The 23,909-nt window shown below is 27.1% G+C and overlaps 1 protein-coding gene across 1 annotated transcript in view; it reads right to left on the reverse strand.

Annotated features, from left to right (window-relative positions):
• Positions 1 to 125: 125 nt before the first annotated feature.
• LOC107438063 (proteasome activator complex subunit 4) overlaps positions 126 to 23,909 on the reverse strand; it is a 73,552-nt gene continuing 49,768 nt past the window's right edge. The window contains exons 33-45 of the mRNA XM_043050390.2: positions 23,798 to 23,867; positions 22,535 to 22,660; positions 20,135 to 20,287; positions 18,975 to 19,079; positions 18,777 to 18,868; positions 12,321 to 12,452; positions 12,030 to 12,238; positions 11,384 to 11,460; positions 10,214 to 10,342; positions 8,141 to 8,296; positions 6,285 to 6,359; positions 4,521 to 4,736; positions 126 to 1,045 (exon numbers count right to left, since the gene is read on the reverse strand). Coding sequence (XP_042906324.1) covers positions 911 to 1,045; positions 4,521 to 4,736; positions 6,285 to 6,359; positions 8,141 to 8,296; positions 10,214 to 10,342; positions 11,384 to 11,460; positions 12,030 to 12,238; positions 12,321 to 12,452; positions 18,777 to 18,868; positions 18,975 to 19,079; positions 20,135 to 20,287; positions 22,535 to 22,660; positions 23,798 to 23,867 — 1,675 coding nt within the window. The 3' untranslated portion in view covers positions 126 to 910. The remainder of the gene's footprint in view (positions 1,046 to 4,520; positions 4,737 to 6,284; positions 6,360 to 8,140; positions 8,297 to 10,213; positions 10,343 to 11,383; positions 11,461 to 12,029; positions 12,239 to 12,320; positions 12,453 to 18,776; positions 18,869 to 18,974; positions 19,080 to 20,134; positions 20,288 to 22,534; positions 22,661 to 23,797; positions 23,868 to 23,909) is intronic.

Genomic DNA, 23,909 nt, shown 5'->3' on the forward strand with positions numbered 1-23,909 from the left:
GATGACCAAAAAACCAGCACTATTTAAAAATGCTATGCACCAGTAAGTGCATTGATGAAATTTCAACTTTTATTTAAATGAAAATCGTTCAAAATTTTACAATAGAATAAGAATAAATGCAATCAAACCATTAAAAAAAATTTTATTATCAAAAATGATGAATTGAGAAATATGCGGTAACAGTATTTATATATACAAATCAAATATTGTAATGAAAAACAAAAAGGATTTAGTTCCTTCAAAGAAAAATTACACATTCCATCAATAATCATTGAGAAATAATATTAACATCTTAAAATATTACAAAATACGCACTTAATAGATTTAAAAAACCTACAAATTTCCCACAAATTTCAAATTCAATTAAAAACAAAATTACAAATCCGTGAAAAGAAATAAAAAGTTACACAAGTAAAAATTTGTAAGTTAATAGAGTTGAGTTACCAGTGTTAACAAAACTTTAATTATTGTAATTTTTTTGTAACTTTGTTTATCTGATAACAATTTTTTCATACAGAAAAAATATTTTTTATAGACTTATACGAAATGAGATTATTAAAAAAAAACAGTGATAAACTATCATCTGATAGCTGAGATAATTGCTTATCTCAGTTTGTACCAGGATAATGGGACATGCAGGATTTTTTTTTTTTTTCAATTTCTAAAGTTGTATAAAGAATAACTAAATTTTTGATAAACACTTGGTAACTCATACATTTTAACTAAAGGGAATAAAAACAATGATCTAGTAAAAATACATGTACAGGTATCATTTTTTAAAAAAAAATCTCTATTATCAATTTATATGCAATAAATATGAAAGGGACAAACAAGTAAAATTTAACAATTGTCTGTGAACTCCATTTGATATCATAAATAACAATGTGATGTAAATAATGTTAAATATTTATCAAGCATAATAGCTAGGTGAAACTAATAAGTCAGTTATCACAGCAAGTTGATCATCAGTAAATTTAAGTTTATGGTCTCTCCAGTTGTCATAATGTGTTCTTCGAAAACTTGAAAAAGTTTTTTTAATAGTACCCTGCAAGACAAAAAAATAATTAATTTTGAAGTAAAAATATATAAGATACAGTAGGGAACCGATTATCCGGAACGATCTGTACCATCGCTATTCCGGATAACTGATTTTTCCGGTTTTCTGAATCTACAAAAAGCCGTTTTTTTTATTGTTAAACCTAACTAAAAAAAATTTTTTTTTAAATAATCTTAAAAGGAAGAAGAAACGATGAAGTAATACACTAATGATTATTTCCAAAATGATGGTAAGGTAACCATCTTTCAAAAAAGAAAGAAAAATCCTAAAATCTTATGAGGAAAATGGCGGGAAAATTTATCGAATTTCGTTCCGGTTTTTTGGTTTTCTGATTTCCGGATAACGGGTTCTGTACTGTACTTTGATAACAAAAAGATAACCCTCATGGTGAACTAAAAAAATTAATTACTTTGTACCACACATACGTACAATTTTCTATAACTTAAAGCAAGTGCTATAACACTTAAGCTTTAATTTTATATTTTTTATAACCTGCCCATTTAGTTATGGAAATATATTTTAAAATCAATTATCATAATTAACAAATTTTCTTTCCCCACTTTTTTTTTGTGTTTTAAATCTTTTGTATTTTTACTTCGAATCATGTTAATAAAATAATCAGTCTAATTTTTTTTGTGCTCCTCATACTATTGTATTAATATATTTTGCTTAGGCAATATTGATACAATGTCAGAAAACTTTTTTTTTTTCATGGATATCACATTATGAGTTGAGAAAGGGGTTATATTTTTTGTGATTAATTTATTTTTATTTCAATAAAGTTTTTTTCTTTTCATGACGAAAAACTAATAAACTGAAAAAGTAAAAACAGGTAACAAAAGCTAAAAAATTAATTACTTTGTATCATACTCACATTCAATCTTCTATAACTTAAAGCAAGTGCTATAACTAGGGTTCACGCCAGTATGGCTACATGACGGCAAATGTTCTACAAACGTCGCTAAAATCATACATACGGTCGACAAATTTGTTACCTTGGAATATGTTTGGAATTTACAATATAGTAACGAAAAATAATTTTTTGCATTGAATTAATTACTAATTTTATTGTTCTAAGCTAGGTATGAAATTCAAATATGTATTATTCCAATGGAATAACTGAAAGTGTCAGGTACAAAAACTTTTAAGCTTAAATGTTTAAATTTCAAATTTAACTGTTGTGCTGCATTTTGCACTCATGTACTAACAGTATAATTGTTCATGAATGAAATTTATATTTTTGGCTTTTTTAGAATTGACCCCATTTAAAATTTAATAATGTTTAAATAATTAATTTTTAATATAATATTTTGTTACTTCACACTTTCTCTGTTTTTCTCATTTACTTATTTATTTCAGCTCATCATTTTAATCTATATGTTGAATCTATTTACTAATATTATTTTAGATTTTTTCACTTAATTTTAATAAATACAAATGTTTAATCATTATGGGGTGAACCTAGTTAGTTTTAGGGTCTTATAGATGGCAATTAATAATTTTTGATGTGTACCATAACATGAATTATGTAACTATAAAGTTTGATTTTTTTCTCAACTTTGTCTACCATATTAAGCTTTCAGACATGTAAATGAATGCCTAAGTAGTCCCAGTAGAACACTAAATTTTCATTGCTGGTATGAACCATAGCTAGAACTCTACTAAGCAATAATTCCACATTTTATAACCCATCCACTTAGTTGCAGAACTGTATTTTAAAATCATTTATCATAAATAACAAGTTATCTTTCTCTTTTTACTTTTTTTAAAGTTTTTTTAATAAATTTTTTGCATTTTTACATCAAATCATAATCCAATCAATCGTAAAAAAATCTAATTTTTTTCAGTCTTCACACTATTGTATTAATGTATTTTGCCTTTGTGATATTAATATTATGTTAGAAAGCACATTTTCTAGGGGGATATACCGTTGGGATTTGAGAAGGAAGTTATATTTTTTTGTGATTAATTTTTTATTCCTTTAATGAATTTTTTACTGACTAATCTGTATTTTTCTTTTCTTAAATTATCTTTTATCAGTTATTCTTATTAAATTTCTGAGCGTTTTTTCTTTTTTTTTTCCATGTGTGATAATCTTGTATTAACCCTTTGATACAGGTGGGACACTGATGTTCTTTACAAAAAAACAGTCTAATAATTATTAAAGAAATCTAAATAACATTTGTACTAAAATATCAAAAAATAGTTTGAAAAAAAAATGTCATTCAGATTAAAAAAATTCATCAATAATTGATTTTGTAAATTAAAAAATTTTTACTAATGAATAATTGTTTCTCTTATATCTAAATAAGTGCAAATTGGAAAAATTATTATTTGGAAGTGAGCAAAATTTGGAAGATTTAACTTTTAAAGCAGAAAAACATGCTGGTGTTTCATGTTGTATTTCATAACCATAAATTATTAAAATGCTAAATATATTTTTCACTTATTTTAACCTAAATTAATATAAAATATCAAAAAAAAGTGTATAAAATATGTTTACTAAAATTCTGCATCAAAGGGGTATGGTTTCAATGTACTTGCAGATTCATGCCAATTTGTGTGTAGTAGTCAATATAGACATCATTAACTTCATAAAATCTTCATACATGCATTTTTATTCCGATGAGCCTATGTTACCGTTGGATACTAAGAAGCAATTAATCCCGAGAAGCTTTTTTAAATCAATTTGTAATGCATTTTAGTTGACCCTATCCAGTGATGCAGAAATCCAATTCAGAGCTTCCAGAACATTTATTTTTGCTTCTGCAGCACCTTGCATGTCACCAGATTCAAGGAAAAAAATGATTACCCTAACCAGTTGTTTAATGAAGCAGTCTTTAGATAATTGCATAATTCCAAGATTCAAAAATTGAAGTTCGCTGGAAAAAATTTCACTTGCAAATTGCACAATTTAAGCTTTCGTACTTCCCGTGTTTTGCCCATCCCACCACCCTTTTGATTTTCACTCAAGGGGAAAATCCCCTCTCACAGACAAAAGGACAATTATGTAGAATAGAAAGAATGTCAGAAAATATACGAGCAGCTAATAAAAGTCTCACCCTTTTTTAAAAGAAAACCCAGAAAAAAATTTGCAGGGAAAAATTTATTTCATACGTCTGTAAAAGAAACAAAGCAGGATATTTTTAAAAATAGTAGGATAACACCCGGGCTAATTCAAGATTATCTTTATAGACAATTTTTATGGATCAGCAGAAAATGACAACAAAAACAGACAGCGTAAAATCGAGGTTGCACTGTATATCTACACAATGCAATTAACTTAAAAGCCTTATACCATCAATAACAGTTACAATAACACATAGAAAAAAAATGCAAATAAAAAAGAAGCTGGTTTAAAAATGAAATACTGCATATTAATGTTTCAACTGGCCTTTATAATTTAAGTGAATGCAACAAAACATCCATCTTTAAATTCTTTACCATCTTAAAAAGTACTCACTGATATTGGTTGTGGATCATTCAGATGATCACCAAGGAGGACTAAAATTTCTGGGAGAAATTCGGGCACATCGTATGGATAAGCATTTACAATAGAACACAGTCCTAGCACACCAGCGTGCCTTTCTCTGAGCTCATCAGGCTCCAGACTTCTAGGACCATCTTTGGTTGCTGGCTTGTAAACAAGCTTCCTTTCACTCTTTCTTTTGAAAGTATTCTGAAAAATAATATTTTCTAATAAACGGCATAATAAAGTAAGAAATTTAACAATTTATTAAGTTATATAAACTTTATAAATACATACTTAACAAAAGCACAGCATTTCCCCAGGTGTTATAAAGTGCTAATTTTTACAATTCTAAAAAGTGCTTAACAGTTGTGTTTAAAAATAGTTTTTTGAAGAGTAATTTCACTCCTCTCGAAATTTTAGAGCAGTGAACTTTGATTATGTTAGCAAATTATCCCTATTTCATTATACAAATACATTTTTTTTTTGCTTTAACAATTTTCAAGCATTTCAGAAATTCACATCATAGGTACCAATTTTGGTAGTTTTTCAGGATGTTAAAAAAAAAACTAACAATTTTAACAAAACATTTAGAGAGTATTTTCACTCCTGGTGAAATATTTCAGGCATGAAACTGAAACCTGGCATGTGAAATGGCATCTAAATGCCTATTGGCAGACTCTGCCTAACAATACTTATTTTCAATCAGTAGCCCTTTAGAATAAGTTTATTTTCCTTTTATTCTTTTTTGGAATGGCTAAATTTTATACCCATATCACTTAACCACATATATGTGCTAGAAACTATGTACTAGTGAAAATTGGCTGAAATGGCAACTTTTGATATTGACATGCAAGTAATTTTACATGTGGTGCATATTTTAACTACTGATATTTTAAGAAAAGGATTGAACTTATATTAAAATTTTACACGACATTACATTACTTTTTGTATTATTTAAATATTAGATTTAAATATTGAATTTTTACTTTCTATTGTTCTTAAGAGTTTGAACTAAGCTGTAAAAGCATTTCATTTGGTTGAAAGGCATATATTAATTGTGAATTCACAATTAATTAATTAACTCTTAGCTAAATTCCATATAAAGTGCTTATTTTTAGTTTGAAAAGTGGAAAGGGAACCTGTGGAATCTGCTGCTTAATTAAAATGCTTCATTGGTCACACATAATTTTAGAAGATAACATATTTAAACTGTTATTTTTATTTCTGGTATTACAATTGTAGGGTGATAATTTTTATAATCTAAAGCATTATTTTCATTATTTTACGAAAGGGTGAAACTATACCTACAAATCCAAATAAGAAAGAGAAATCTATAAAAGCATGAGTTAGTGTTTGTAAGCCAACCTTAGCAACCCTACAAACTCTCTTCACTGCTTGATATAACTTTGCAGCAATTCCCCCCACCCCAAAAATGGGCAACTTTTCTGAATTTTGAGCTCAAAATTTGAATTTGAATACTCAAAATGAGAAAAATCCCAAGAATTGTGAAAAATTTAAGGACAGAGATAAAATTTCCATTTTTTGAAACACACATGACAGAGCCAGAATTCATACATAAGTTGATAATGATGCATCTAAAAGGTGTCAAACGACATTTATGCCTCTCTTTTTTTTCATAATTTACAATCAAAACTGGTAGTCTATAGGTTTTTAAGCTTTTTAATAAGTCTACATTTCCATATTCATTCACATATTCATTTACTAAAATAGCAAAAGAGGAAATATAATCTTTACCACTAAATCATCTGTCAATTTAAAATATTCACAGTGTAAAAATCCACACAATGTTATTGAGGCAGATTCACGAACCTAGAAGTAAAAATTATGATTAGTTATATAAGAATTGCTTTGTAAAAACTAAATGTATAAAAAACTATATAGATAATATGAGAAGGAAAAACTTCTGTCACTTATGTTCGAGTGCCAACTTATTATTAAATTCTTGAAAACAATTTTTTTTAAATTTCTTTATTAAATATTAAATGGTGGATATTATGAAATGTTATATTTTTCTTTAAAAAAAGTGTGTACAATCTTAGGTGTGTACTGATGTTTTTTTTTCTCGTTGCTTTTTAATTTACATTCTTTCAAGAAACATGGCTTTGCTAGTGGAAATTGTAAAAAAATAATAATAACAATGTTGTGGACTATTGAAATTTTATTTTTGCTAATTACTTTTAACAGAGGCTTAAAACTTAAAAAATTAATTTATTCATTTTAATAATTAATTAAATGCTTATGACATTGTTTATAAAAAATTCATTTATTATTTTATATGTAACTGTTTTCCTGCCAAAAGTAGGTAAAAATTTTGAGCTCTGATACTAACATAAGTATTTTAAACAAAATTAATAATTTAGCTTGAATAATTAGCATGTTACATTCAGATCTCATATTAGTGGTATCACAAATATATACATTCATATTAAATTTAAAAAACTGCATGTTGCATGTAAAAAACTCAAACACAAGTCTTCGGCACAGTACATTAGATAATAAACAGGATGAGCAGAATTAAAGTAAGTATTTAAAACATGATTATAAGAAAACTGTCTAACTGTCTGTATTGAATTTGCGTTAAATAATAATTAAACAGATTGATTTTTTAAAAAGAAATAATAGCTATATTTTTCACTACCAGGAACTAAAGTGGTACTGTAAACCAATTTTCAGGTACAGCAAGAGCAGGAAACAAACATATTACATGCATTTTGATATTCACATTGCATTGCCACTTATAATTGCTTTTTACACCTTCATTTTAAAACACAATTTTAGCAGTCCTAACTACCCTTGCAATATCATGTTATATGCATATTTTCCCTCAAAAATCAGGTTTTTTCAAGTTTGTACCATGTTAAATGCTTGTATGTTATTGGCTTATAAACAATGAGTTTTTCGGTGATATAGGACAAACCTCCAATTAATTCCTTTATACACGAAAAACTCTACATGAAACATACTACTGCTAATGCATTTTATAAAATGTAAAATTTGAGAGCAACATCAAATTGTATGTAAATAAATGCTAATTTTCTGTACTTGCTATGGTTAATTTACTCCAAAAAATAGTCTTAAAATGCCATTTTAACCTTCTGTGGTAAAAAATAAAAGTACTTTTATTTTTTAACCTTCTGTGGTAAAAAATAAAAGTACTTTTATTTTCTATTAAAAATCAAATTCATGTGGTCTTAATTCCGCTTAATAAATTTTACAAACACACAGTAATAAATTCAGTATCTAAAATGAAGTTTCTGCTTTTTTAATCCTTAAAAACAAAGAGAAAAAGTAGATTCGTGAAATACTACAAAAATCAATACTAAAAAAATGAGGTTTTATAAAACTAATAAAAATTCCATAATAATTTTTAGTGCTATATAATATTTTTGTAACTAAACAGTAATTAATTTCAAAGAATAATTAAAAAAAAAATAATTTTTAAATTTCTGTGAAAGTTTAGATACAAGTTATATGAAAAGGATATTTTTAATTAAAAAGTATTTAAAATCAACAGTTCGAATTTCCTAATAAAAAAACATCTGAGCTTTAATGAAAAGCTCAAGTGCTAATTAAATTTAAAAGAAACTAACTTCGACTCTTTCATCTTGAAGTAAAAGGAGAACCATTTCATAGATTTCTTTTTTCCAAGACTCATTAAGTAACACAGTATATAGATTAGAAAAGACCATTTGTTGTAAAAATGCAGCAATAGACATTCGGGAATGCCATGAAATGCCCGTGGATATCTATTCAAAGAAAAATTTTGGAAGTGAATAATTAGGTGCATTGCAATATTTTAAGTATTTAAGAAACTTATAACAGTATATTTTTAAAGACATTTCAGATTAACAATATAATTTTCCTTGTGAAACACTAAAATTATCGTTATTAAAGTAGGACCAGCTGATAACTATTCCAATGCATTATAATATTAATTATCTAACTCTCAGAAATTGAACCTGATATTAATTTGTGTTTCAGAATAAAATATGGAAGATCATTAGATGAAACGAACAATGAAATTTAACTATTTAAAGTAAAGGTTACTTATAATAATAAGGTTAAAAGTAAGGTAAAGGTTACTTATAAGTATAAGTACTAGGTTAAGGTATTTAGTTTAATAAATTACTTTTTTTGATAATAGAAAATTCTTTTCAAGTTTGTGATTACTACTGATCTAAGATTGACAACACCAATTTACGGTTTTCAAATTATATAATAAATCAAAAATAAATTTAAAATAGAGATTATTAATATATGCTATAAATTTGTATATGCTTATTAATTATTAATATATGCTTGTAATTTTTGCACGTTTATCTTTTAAATTGCTCTTTTAAATTATTCTTTTAATTGACACTTTTAATATATTGCTGTTTTAATGTTTAGCACCTTACATGATTTTAGCTGTTCTACGCCCGCCANCCTGGGGACGGAAGACTTGCACCCATGGGTAAAAGTAAGGTAAAGGTTACTTATAATAATAAGGGTAAAAGTAAGGTAAAGGTTACTTATAAGTATAAGTACTAGGTTAAGGTAATTAGTTTAATAAATTACTTTTTTTTGATAATAGAAAATTCTTTTAAAGTTTGTGATTACTACTGATCTAAGATTGACAACACCAATTTACGGTTTTCAAATTATATAATAAATCAAAAATAAATTTTAAATAGAGATTATTAATATATGCTATAAATTTGGCAGAAGCCAACATTTGATAATCACGTGAGATGAAATTGGTTTGATACGGATATTAATTAGCATCTTGAACTGTTTGCTTAATTTAATTAATACAAAAGTTCAAATTTAAATTAAAAATAATATCTTGAACATAATATCTAAATTTCAATAACAGTTAATTTCAAAGCTAAATAAATACAAAGGTTGGAAAAAGTAAAATATATTTATCAGCATATACATTTATTTTTACAAAAATATGGCAATAGAAAGTTCTGTACGGAATTGTTCGAACTTCAGCAAGTCCGGAAATTAGATTATCGATATATTTATAACAGATTATTACGTTTATAAAAAATTTTCAAGATTAATAAATATAACGTGTTATTCAATAAAAAATTAACAAATCAATGATAATTAACACCAATTTGATACAATGTTTTCTTATAAATTAAAAAGAAAATAAATAAAAGTGAACAAATAATAATTTTAACTTTTACCTTCATGAATAAAGACACATGTTTTTATTTTATTTTTTTTCGATTTGATGTGAAGAATTAGCTGAGCAGATAATCAGATGAAAATAAAAAAACGCCCATATTTTAAAAATAAATTACTCTAATTTAATTAAAAAAATATATAAAACAAGGAACAGAATTGTGTAGATTTTGTAAATAAAAACAATTATAATTTAAATGGAAACAAAGCTTGTCTGCTGGTGTTCTTTTCAAATACTATTAATTTTCAGCTTCCTCAATATTCATAGTTGTGTATTCGTTTAACCCAAGTTTTTTTTCTTCTTTAACTGTTATCATCTTTAAAACAAAAGTAGAATAAATGTTTAGGGAACAGAAAAGCAGCAAAAAGTAAGGAAACTTCTAATTTTATTAATATCTTTTTTTTTAAACAAGATCGAAAGTATTTGTCTAAGATACATTTATAGTAAAATCAATTGTAAAAACTAATAAGAATCCTAAGAAACAAACCTTTTTAACTGTTTGAACAGCAGCTTCTATACTATCTGGACACAACAAAGATTGTCCCAATATAGCTATTGATATATTACACTCTCTTTTTAATTCTTCATCTGAAGTTTCATTTCCTACGTGGCATAGCTACAATAAAGAGAAAAAGTGAAACCTTTTGAAAATGTCTATAGCACTTAAATGTGCAAGTTTTTCAAAATAAAAAAAAAAGCATTTTAATCTCTCAGTTTTTCTACAATGAGAACTTTTGTGTTTTCTCATCGTTTTGTCTCAATTTAATTTTTAGTAATAAAAAATTAAGAGAATGTAAAAGAAACTAAACATTATCAGGCTACATAGCTGATTCTCTTAACAAAAAATAAGTACCTTTAAAGTACTTTCTAAGCACTGAAAAAATATTTGTAAGCACTATATACATTAATAAAATGCAAAATAATTTTCAAAGACTTTACATGATTATGATAAAGTACCTAGTTTCAGACAAAGTACTCTTTTCTTCAGTATATTAGCCACCATAAAAAGATCAAGAGATCTTGCACAATGCAGCAGAGTTGCACATGAGAGTGCAAGAATCTCACCGAACCATGCTCAGCAGATGCACATGCGAATTCCCAAGTATTTCTTCAAACAAGTAGCATGATTGGCACTATCACCCGTTAAGGATCGACGGTTTGAGGAAATGGATTGTGGTTGAATGAATTGTGAAAACGTTGAAAAGAACAATGCCAAAACCACTCTTTTGCATAATAAGCAGTGAAAATAGACACGGCAAAGAAAAAAATCTTATTTACGAAAAGGGAAAATTTAGCACATTTTAAAAACACCCCATGAAAAAAGCACTCTTAAGGGCTTTTAAAAAACGAAAATCGAAAATAAGCACCTTTAAGCACTTTTTCAAAATGCTACACATCATGATTATCATATTTTCACAAATTTAATAGTCTGCTTGCGACTTCTGTAATAAAAAATAATTTATTTTTACTTTCTGACAACAAATAAAGTTTAAGTATATAGACAAAGCCCATAAAGCTTCATGTTCAAAAACATACTTCACACTTTCTTTTAAACATTATGGAAGAATAAGATTAGTAAATCTCCTTACATATTTCTTATAAATTTTACAAATTTAAACATAAAGTTATAAAAATATAACTGCATAAAACTACATACCAAAGGCAAAAACTGATAAATTTCAGGAGGAGCAGCACATATCGACTTGGCGCCATTAAACGTTATCCAGCGACAAACTGTAAAAGTTATGATTATAAGTATATTTTAAAAAAATTACCAAAATCTCTTTCATACTAATCTAATTTATTCTATTTAAGTAAATGCTTATCACTTATCATTTTATTAGAAATTCATTTTGATTTATCATTTTTTGATTTTATTTGATTTTTTATTTTTTATACATTTCATGTTTTATGTTTATATTATGCTAGATAAAACATTTCATGTTTTATGTTATGTTAGATAAAACATTTCATGTTTTCTGTTTATATTATGTTTATAAAAGACATTATTTTTTGTTTATGTCTTTTATTATTTCCATTTGGATGATGAGTTATATCCTTTTACAGTAGTTAAACAAGATTGATGAGATAGAGAAGTGGGGTGAAAGGAATGGGGGTCGTAAAGCGAGAAACTAAAATATACCATGTGCAAATGTTATTAATATAGAGTGAGACATTGAGATGAAAGATTTTGAACATCTGCTATGGTGGGCTTTAATTACTATCTTTTAACAATGGTGTAAAAAGAAATTTAAAATTATCATACTTCTTAAGATTTAGTAACATTTTCCTAACTTCCTTACTTGTTCGAAAAAGGTTTTCTGCCTTCTTTTTTTCTGGAGGAACATCAATACATTCTGCTATGCTATCTTTGTCATTACTATCTTTATTGGGTTGCAGCAACTCTAATTTGGGTAGTAATGAATTTATGAAAGGAATCCTTTTGGGTGCAAACATCAAACATGGTATATTTGCTTCAGGAATGTCATACATAAATATATATGAGAGTAAGCTAGAAGTAGATGGAACAATATTCAGGACATTGAATGCACTAAAAGAAATAAGCAACATAAAAGATTTTATACTAATATTACCTTCCTAGCTTTTCTCTCACATTTTGGTACGAATGATCTAATTTAGGCATTGCATAGTCTAATACCCTGTGTAATAATTCAAAAGCTCTCCATTCTTGCTGGCTAAGAAGACCAATAAGTAGAAATATCCAACTAATAGAAAAACATTTTGTCAGTATATATTTTATAATTTTGATCTATAAGCAATGTGCAATATTTTGCCTAAAATTTAACATAATAATAAAAAAAACTTTTTTTTTAAAAATTTATTTTTGTTAACAACACTATTATAGCTGTTAATGATGGATTCTCCCTAGTATTACAGTTCTGTATTTAAAGGCAGGGGTCTGTCCAGACATTTTGTGAAAGGTCCGGTTTTTGTGAAATTGTGAAAAAAATACTCACATTCTTTCAATCAGGGTCCTGCTTTTATGAATTTGTGCAAATAGGGTTCGGTTATTGCAAAAAAAAATTTCAAGGAGTTTTTTAATTGTAAAAAGATACAAGATTATGTTCAGCACTGTAAAATTATAATTAAAAAAATAAATTTTCAAAAATGAACAACAATTACTGCTTCTAAATTAGAGATGCAACATACAAATATTTGGTATTTAGCCTATTCTGCTGAAAGCAGTATTCATATCGGACGAATAATGGAAGAATTGTCTGCTGAAGACATAACTTTAATTCGTTTACATCCATCTTTCTTGTTTTCTGCCCTGGGAAGGGTTTATTCAATTAACAAAACAATAATGAAGATAAACAAATTTGTGAAGGGCCCGATTAAAGAAAAATCTTTTTGTGAAGGGTCCGTTTTTAAGTTAAAATATTTTGTGAAGGGTTCGTTTTAATGAAAAGATATTTTGTGAAGGGTCTGTTAATGAACCCAAATTTCTTCTAAACAGACCCCTGAAAGAGGTAATAAAATTCAAAGATTTTGTTTTAATTATTGGATTTTTAAATTTCATTTAAAATGATTTGGATCACCACTATATGTAAATAAATAAATTATATATTTCATCCATCATATATATTAATGCAAGTTTTTTAAGAGTTTTTTCAGCATTGTACCCTCATTTAAAAAATGAACTAAGAGTTTTCTCTCTTCCAAAGAACTAACTTGGCGATTAATAAGCTTCTCTTATCAAGCTTATAGATAGCAAGAATGTGCAGTTATTGTACTTTAACACTAGGTTTTGCGACCGGGCATAGTCCACTCATAACGTCATAATGGCTAAAATAGTATGTTTAAGCCCTGGCAAATTAAAAACTGTTTGTATACAAAATTGCATTTTAATTATCTTTTCGCCTCCCTAACACTTATTAAGCTCATCCGCAACACAAATAAAAGTTGGGATCACATAAACACAGTTAACACTAAATATAACAACCCCTGTCACCCAAGACATTAAAACATGAGGGTGTTAAATCAAAAATATACCAATAAATATTTACTCATAACTAATGAATCTGATGCTAATTTTAGTAAAATCAAAGTCACATTTAAAAAAGAAATAGGAAACTGATAAAATAATACTGACAATTACATGTTATATAACAGAGTGAAGTACTAAATTATGCACTGATAAGGAGTAATTATTCTCATTAAATAGCATATGACCTAAGAACTGCTGAGTCTGAAGAAAAAATAAACAAAAAGAAGTGAATAACACATGTTTTAACTCGCATTTTGTAGCATGTAGTGATTTAAAAGCATTGAGCCAAAATATATAGCAGGCGTTACAGTCACAGGGTTCCTACACAGCTTTTGAAAAATAAAATTGTTAGTCAATTTATCTCCCCTTCTAGAAGAATTAAATATGCATCACATATTTATAATCAATGTTATCTCTAAATTGAGCACATGTGTGGTGGTACATAAGAATTTGAAAGATTGCTCAAAAATATTGAACGCAACATTTCAAACAAAAATATTTAAAGTGCACTGTAATTTACAATTGTAACTAATTGCGTTGCAACTCAAAAATATTTCCTTATAATATACTGAAATTTCAAATGCATTTCTTACAAATTAAACCATTAGACTATGAAATTTGACAAAATAACAATAAACAAGTTTACTGATTTTAAAATACTTATTTAACCAGACATTGAATTTGTAAGTAAAATCAAAACTTTACTAATAAATTCAATATTGTGAATAAATATGAATAACTAATTTTATTTATGTCTAATCACAATTTAAATTAGATACCTTAAATTATAACTTATGGATGAACTTCAGTCACTTTATTATTAAACAAAATCTTTTACACTAGGGAACCGATTATCTGGAGCGATCGGGACCATCGCTATTCCGGATAACTGATTTTTCCGGTTATCTGAATCGCCACAAAAAGCCGTTTTCTTTATTGTTAAACCTAACAAAAAAAAAAAAATATTTGGAAATAATCTTAAAAAGAAGAAAAAACGATTAAGTAATACACTAATGATTATTTTCAAAATGATAAGGTCAATAATGATCTTTCAAATAAGAACGAAAAATCCTAAAATCTTATGAGAAAAAAAAAAACTTTTTTTTTTAAGAAAAAAATGGCGGGAAAATTAATCGAAATTCGTTCCGGTTTTTTTGGTTTTCTGATTTCCGGATAACGGGTTCTGTACTGTACTATAAAAAAAGCTTATTTACTATAAAAAAAGCTGACTCAATTCCGTTAGATAAAGTTCTAGACACAAGTATTTGTTACCTGCGTAGCTCAAGAAAAAAAAAAAAAAAATGGGGAACTTTGTTTATAACTACAAAATAATTTTGATAAAAAATATTACTTTCTAACTAGAAAATATTACTTAAAATTAAAATATTACTTAAAATATATTACTAATTACTTTAAACACACAATTTTTTCAATAGATGTGATAGTAATTACACACTCCCGCAAAATTTGAGTTACGAAAAAGTGATGGCAATGTAATGACCAATATTATTTGGCAAGCGATTCCGTTTTTTAAATCACGCCAGGAATTTTTACAAATAGGGCTTGAATATAGTAGAAAAGTGTCTATTTTGCACATTCTAGAGTGGAGGAGAAACTAAACCAACATTTTACAGATAAGTGAGGTACTGTTTCTGATATATTTTTTAAGCTAAAATGAATGAGATAAAATCAAAGGACTAACAGTTTAAAAATTATATAAGTCATTATGTATTAAAAGTAAAATTTCGAACAAATTTTTATTTATACCTCCGACATTGCTAAAAAGGCAAGTGAGAATTGCTTCTTGTATATTTTTATGGATGGATCCAATAAAATAAAAAATAAATAAAACTAATAATTTCTATGAGGATTTTATGAGTAGACAAGCATAAATAAAAATTTATAATTTTCAAACTTAAACCATCTTTTAAACTGTTAGTTCAATCACAAATTTCATATTATAAAAATTCATGTTACAAAATTTCATATCATGAAAATTCATGTTACAAAATTTCATATTATGAAACTTAGCAGCAAAAAATGCTTAAACACCAAACTTAAGGTATTAAATGTTTTAATTCTTTAGATTATAATACAAAAGATTGGCAGGGAGGAAAATCAAAATTTTCAATTTATGAACAAATTATTTGCGACAGAACTTCTCCCTATTTTTCCTGAAATCAGCATCCAAAAAGCTATTGCATACCAGCCAACATTAGAGAAATAAAATAACGAAGATTTTACCAGCGACATTCCTTAGGCAACGAGTAAATTTTTGATACATCATACATAATCACTTAAGTCAAAAAAAGAAATTCAAAACTGGAAATATATGCACTTAGATTTAGCAAAGTAAAAAATGTGTATATAAATCTTAATCTAACGATCTTTTTAAACCATTATTTATAATTACTTAAACTATTTTACTTTATTACCATCCTTGAACAACTAACCTAATTTTTTGGGTTTACGAATACAGTGGAGCATCGTTTATACGACGCCGAAGGGACCACCGAAAAACGTCGTATAAACGATAACGTCGTATAATCGATTTTTACTTCTAAAACAGAAACTGACTCTGTTTTCAGTTAATTTTAATGTTTAACGTGTTGATTTACATAAATTTCTAAATTAGACAAAGCAAAACAAACAAATAACCAAAGAAGAAAGATTGTAGTGAGCAATTTGAATGTATGTTACCTCGAATTATATTTTCTNAAACTCGGAGATCAGGACAAATCTTGGACACCTCATAAAGTTTGTGCGCAATGTCTCAAATGATCTACTCTTATATCCTCAAGAAAAGAAGACTGCTTTACGATTTGGAATTCCTATGACGTGGAGAGAGCCCCAAAACCACTTTGATGTTTGTTATTTTTGTTCCTGCCATGTTCGCGGGTATAACCGAAAAAATCAAAGACTAATATCTAAACCTGGCTCTCGTCTTGAACAAAATAAAATATATCGACCACAGTTGGACCATTTGCGGTGATTTGAAAGTCATCTCCATGCTTCTTGGATAACAAGGGGGATTTATAAAGTACCCATGTTTCATTTGTGAGTGGGACTGCTGTGACAAGACTTAATATTGGGTCAAAAAATAATGACCAAAAAGACAAAATCTTGACCCAGGAACCAAGAACGTTATTCGAAACAGCTTAGTTGATCCGAAAAAAGTATTGTTACTTCCGCTACATATAAAATTAGGCTATTCCAAAATATGGCAATTGTTTTAAATACCTGTGCAAAAAGTCTCCAGGTTTATCCAGAGCTAAATTGAAAGAAGGAATATTTGTTAGTCCAGATATCGGCAAACTCATGAAGGATAAAGAATTTGAGACTAGAATGACAACAACGGAAAAAGAAGCTTGGGTTGTTTCAAAGATGTCGTCAGTAAATTTCTGTATAACTACAAGGATACTGACTTTAAAGCAATCATAATGAAAATGCTGGACAAATTTAAAACTTTGGGTTTCTTGATGAGGGTCAAAATGCATTTCCCTCCCTCAGGTGTGGATTTTTTCCCTGAAAATTTAGGAGCAGTTAGCGAAGAACAAGGGGAAAGGTTCCATCAAGATATCAGAGATATTTAGCGTAAATATCAAGGAAGATGGGACAAGAACATGTTCTCTGACTACTGTTGGATGATAGCTCGGGATAAACCTGAGATTAAGCATGAAAGAAGATCATCAAAATTAAGTTTCAAAGGAAAACGAGTATATACTTAAATAGAAACATTTCTCTTTTGTTTTTTGCTTGTTTTGTTTTTTGTTTCAAACTTTCATGTATACGTCAATTTTATGTAAATCGTCAAAATCGTCAATTTTACGTAAGTTATCTCAATAAAAAGAAATTAAAATGGTATGTTGGTGATTTTCATCTAGAAACTGATGTAAAAAGTTTGAACACAAAGAGAACTTATTGTTTTTCTCTTGACCAGAGGTGACTTCTGCTATCTGGTAACAGTATTTTTATTCATTTTGACCTATAAAAAATCAGTTGATAGCTCAAAAATCAATTTTCTTTCACAAGATTAAATTTTACATAGATCAAAATGAATGAAGAGAACAGTTACCGGATAGTACATGCAAAATTATTTGAGAGAATTCCTTTCCAAATAGGATTTTAGTAAAAACATTAATATCGATTTTATAAAAAATCCTGATGTGATTGGGGAAAATGAAGGTCATTTTCAAAATCAGCACATCAAATAACATATAAATCAACAATAACTTCTCTTGTATTTTTCAAAAAGTTCAATTTCGCAGGCTTGTGTTATTAACTAATTACTTATTATTAACTATTTTACTTTATTACCATCCTTGAACAACTGACGTAGTTTTTTGGGTTTACGAATACTAATGTTCAACTCCGTTGCCTTGTAAATTTGAACCCAATCCAGAAGACAAGGGAACTTCTGGATCAAGTATTGGGAGAAATTTGCTTTTGAGGAGGATTTTTTGATGGAACTAACCCGCATTTGCGTTACTTGGAGAGGAAAAACACAAAAAGCTTCCAAGATTAACCTGACCCACAATCCACTGAGGATATTTTACATCAGCACTGTGGCTAGTGCAAGCCGGATGAGGAATTCGCATGGACCAGCCATCACTGGGATTCGAACCCGATTCACCTCATTGAATTGAGAACGCTCTATTCCCTGAGTCATTATGACTCTACTTAATCTAATAGCAATCAACATACTGCAGTACTGGCAATAGCACCATATGTTGAGGAATAAGAGAAGTATTTTTTGCCATCAGCGGATATTTTATAGCCAAGATGTTTTTTTTCCTTCCATTTCTTTATCAAATACGGAGAAATTTGAGAATATACGGGTAATAGTCCTAAAATGCAGGAATCTTCGTTAAAAAAAACAGGAGACTTGGCAGGCATGCTACTGGATTCAAGCCACTTTTTTAGTTGTGCACCTGTGTAATTACAAGATACCTATTAACCTTACATATAAGTTTGAAACCTTTTGTTTTATCTTTCAATAACTAAATATTCGCAGAGACACCAAGCAGTTATTTTCAATTACCTAGATTCTAGGAAGGATCCATTTTCTATACTTTGAGGTTCTGTCATAAAGAGCTCAAAAAGCCAGTAATATTGATTAGGATCTCTACTTTCCTAAAAACCAAAGTATTTAATTATTTACACATTTTTTAAAGTTAGGATCAGATAGGACATAAAATGCAAATACAACTTTAGTACTTTTAGTAAGACAATAACTTACAGCAATTGTAGCCACACAAGTCGCCCAATCATTTATCACGTCAGGAAACATATTGCGCAAAGCTTTTTCTAGAATTGGACTGAACATTTCTTTCATTTTGTGCATCTGAAAATACAAACTCCATTGAATGATTTGAAGATTATAGAGAAATGCCACTGAATCTTATGAATTAGCAATAATATTAAAGAAGTTATTTCAAGATAAAGAATCAACCGTAAAACTTAATATAAGGTGGTTTACATACACAGAGTCAGTGATTCCATTTATTAGCTATAAAGCATCAAATGCAGCAAAAACTGTAAGGGTGATGCAAAATTAAAGTTATAATGCATAATTCTACTTCGAGAAAAATTAAAAAAAATTCAAGTAGCCTGCCAGCAGAATTATGTAAGCAGAATTAAACCAAACTTAAAAAAATGGGAGGAAATTACATACATAGCTAAAATGAAAATGATTGTGAATATCAAATTACAGGATTTGTTTTCCTTGATGAAAGTGTATTTTGAAAAAAATTGGTTTAAAATGCTGCATTCCGCAAGTAAAAATCATATGAATGATTCACTTCAAATAAAAGAAAGCTGAGAATGGAACCAGTTTCTATATTCACTTCCTAAAGCGAATGACTTAGACATCAACAGATTTGTTTTTATGGAAAAGATGATCATCAAAAAAGCAGTTTTTACCAATGTAATTATTTTTGAGGGTCTGTGTGTTAAATTTATAAACAAAGACTCCTTACACGCAATAATTAAAATCATTTGGAAGAATTACAGATTAAAAATTGCTTTTTTAAATACAAGGTTATAATTAATATTTTCTTTCCTCTTAAATCGTTTGTTGATTACCTAAAAATATACAATGCTAAGTATTCATATAAATCTGCAAGTTAAGCAGAAGCTACAAAATAAATTACTCTTGTCACTCTCACTGTGGGTTACGTTTTTAATGACAGTTTACACTCACATAGTGTATCTCGCTAAAAATTAAGCAAATAGCCAAAAATGCTGTAAGACAATTTCCCAATTCTACATTTCATTTTTGTTATGAAACAGAATTTTACTATCGGAAACCAACTGGCTTTATAGTTAAAGAGGTTAATCAAAGAATTTTAAATAAAAAATTTAGAAAAAGAAATATTTTTACTGTTCGTAAGTACTCACTTTCTTGAAATCATAATGCTTGCAAGCATGTAGAATTGCAGCTAAGATTTCAGAGCAACATCGCTGTACACTTTCGGTTTTATCTTCAACCATTCTATGCAGGTGGTCAATTATGTAAGGTAAAAATGTGTCTCCAAACCTTGTGAACAAATTCTGCAAGAGTAAAACTACTACATTAAAATAATATACATGGGAAGCATTCATATATTCTAAAAATTAAGTTAATACAGTCAAACCTTGATCAATCATTTCTGCAACCATATCGTTTTCCCATATCTTGTTTCAACGTTTCCGTTACAAATGCTATCTTATAGTATTAATAATACATATCTAGATCGTTTTTGAAAGACTTCCTCATCTATTATTCAGAAATTTTATTGAAATTTAAAAAATATTTAAGTTATTTTGTTTTGAAAAGAAAAACTGTAGCTTCTGATGCTAATGATAAAGAAGAAAATGAGACTTTGTAAGAGTTTGGGAAAAAAGCCTCAAACAGCATGTTAGATGTTTATATGCATCAGTTGATGAAAATGTTAAAACTTGTTTGCTGTCAGTTTAAGATGCTGTGACAGAAACTGAAACAATGTAAAGTGAAAACGTAGAAAATGAACCACAATCCGTGTCAACATTTGAGGAAAGCCTCAAAGCCGTTGACACAAGGAGGAACTCTTTGTTTTCATGTCAGCTGTTACAAAAGTCGAAAAATTTATTACTTACACTAATAAGAAAAGAGTGTATTCAAACCAAATTTTTTAAATATTTCAAATAAATGTGTTTATTTATCTTTATTTTGAATCATTGATATTTTTGCATTAAGTACATAAGTTTTTTAATTGATAAGATTGCTCCTCAGCTGATAGCTTTAGAAAATAAGGAGAGAAAAAAGCCAATGAATGGGTCTGATTACATAGAAGTGTGTAAAAGTAAAGTGGGGTCAAGAAGAGACACCAACACTGGAGATCTTTTTTCATGTGCACTATACATTTATTCATTTGATCATTTTTCATCAAGTTTATTTATAGTTATGAACACAGAATTCATAAATTTGGCTATTTATAAGCACAGAAGTTAAAGTTTATGATCAATTCTCAATAATTGGTAAAACTCAAAAAATCCTACAAAAAAGTAGTTTTAAAAATCAAATTGATTTTGGGCAGAAATGAATTTCTCAATCAAATGAATTTCTTTTTATCATCTCAATCATCAATCTTTTTATCAATTTTCCCTCTCAAGCCAAAAAATATTTTAATATGTTAATAGAAAATATGACCCCATAAAGTAAAGTTATAAGGCATTAATAAAACACAAATCAGCAAAGGTGACATTTTAGAAAGGGAAAATATAAGTAAACTAATAAGGAATAATGAAAATTGCTGCCATTGATTTTTTTAAAACATAAGAAAGTTAATATATTTAAAAAAAATCTTTAATATTTTACTTTACAACTCAAAATAAAAGTAATATTTTTGCTAGACATATTTTTTAATTTTTATGCTGGTACATATTTTTGTTGGAAATATACAAGCATATAAAAAATGAATAATCTTATTTTAAACTCTTTTAAAATGCTTGAACCTTTTTTAACCGGAAAAATATCTTTGCTCTATATATAAACTAACAAATAAAGATAAAACTAAAACAGTGAAATTCATAATTGACATGATACATGAAAAAATTGGTAAAATTAATATGAGAAATATAGTTGAACATACATGTTTAAAATATACACTGAAATATATTTAATAAAATTAATTAAATTATGTCTCACTGAAACATCTATTAGTAGTTGAAAGTATATGCAGAAATAGATACATTTAATTTTTCACAAAAAATAAGTAAAAATAAATTAATCTTTATTTTATTCATTCACAGATGAACTATTTTTAAAAAATCAATGATAAAAGAAAAAGTAGGTCTCTTAATATATTATATTTTAAAATTTTTTATTGATAATAATATATTACATTTTGATTTCTTTTTCAATTATTTAATTTCAAACTTTGATTTCCTCAAGCATAAACCAATATTCAATAAATATTAAGGCACTAAAACTTCATTTGTTTCCACTTTAACTTTTAAAAAGATCTACAATAAATAGGGAAAAAATTAGAAATTATTTAGTTAAGTTATAAGCACATATTTAATTTAAGACTAAAATCTAAATTTGAGTATGAATGCTGCAAATATTATATTGTAAAACATTTATTGTTTTATATTTATAATAATGCAAATAAATAAAATACGTAAAATAATTTCATCAACCTATCAAACTTAAGTTAGACAAATTTAAAAAAAATATTATGTAGTCGATTTACATTTAATGTAACAAGAATGAGGCATAACTATACTATACCAACGAAAACATTGTATGATTTGAATAGAAGGAATAAATAGACTTACTTTAAACAAATAAAACTTTTTTGCATCAAATTTATCATGCCCTTTTTTCTCTTCTAATGAAAGATAAGATATTAAGCTATCAACAAATTTCTGTTGAGTAAAGGCTTCATAAATTGGTTTTTCCAACTGTAAAACAAAATTAATTAGTTAATTAAAATCTTTGTGAATGATAAAGAACAATTTTAATTTTGTACAAATGTTTTAATGATAGTCTTTACATAGAAAACATTTTACAAATTTTCTACTTAGAATTTTTCTTCAGAGATTTTTTACCCACATAATAATAATAATAAGCTACTTTTCTAACTGTAGTGAGCTAGTAACAATTATTTATAACTAGTTAGATTAAGTTCTGTCAATTTCGAGCAGCAACTTATGTATATGTTGGCTATATAAAAATAGTGCAAAATGTCTACATGGAGAGAATTCACTATTTTTTGTTTTAAATAATACAAAGTAAATGTGATATAATTTTTTTAATATTTGTAAAGCTACTCCAGAGTGTGTAGCCAGATTTTTCAACAAAAAATAAGCACCTTTTAAGTACTTTTCAAATACTCAAAAAATATTTTTAATTACTTTCTAAAAAAAATTATTATCAGGATCTGTGCAGTAAGAAAAAAAATTTTATCCTTTAAAGTTCTTCATTTATAAACATAACATCAATAAAATATAGAAAAATTTCAAAAACTTTACATAATCATGATAAAATAACTAGTTTCTGATAAATATTGCAGAGAAAATTTCGAAAATCATGCAATTTTTGGAATTGAAGTCACTTTTACTTTCATCAAACCATTCCTAATCTTTATACGAAACTACACAGTACGAAACTTATTAAATTCAACATAAAAAAATTGTATTTAAGTTTATAGATAAAAGCTTGATTTTCACATTTAAACGTTAAGTTATATTTACATAGTAACATTTAAACGATTAAGTTTATAGATGATAGCTTGATTCTCACATTTATTTTGAATTTATCAAATTATTGAAAATAAAAGGATTAATAAATTAAGAGAAAAATGATTTCTTTTAAAAAGAAAAAAATAGGAAAAGGGATCTAAATTTAACAATAAAGACACATTTCACAGAGTTAAATAAAAACAAGAGGGAAAAAGAAGCTTACATTAGAAATGGATTAAGAATAAAATATAAAAATAATAAAAAAATGTATGATGTAAAAAAAAAAGAAAAAAGGAATTTTATTATTTTTATTTATTATTGCTATAACTTAAACACAAAATAGAACAGTCTATTTACCTCAGAAAGTTCATCAATAGTTCTATCTAACTTAGGTTGCTCAGATGCTGGAGCAGGAACTTCAAATTTTCTGAAAGAAATGTTTATGCAGATAAATTAGGGAAGTAAATTT

The sequence above is a fragment of the Parasteatoda tepidariorum genome, chromosome 9, assembly GCF_043381705.1.
Source record: "Parasteatoda tepidariorum isolate YZ-2023 chromosome 9, CAS_Ptep_4.0, whole genome shotgun sequence".
Classification (NCBI taxonomy): domain Eukaryota; kingdom Metazoa; phylum Arthropoda; class Arachnida; order Araneae; family Theridiidae; genus Parasteatoda; species Parasteatoda tepidariorum.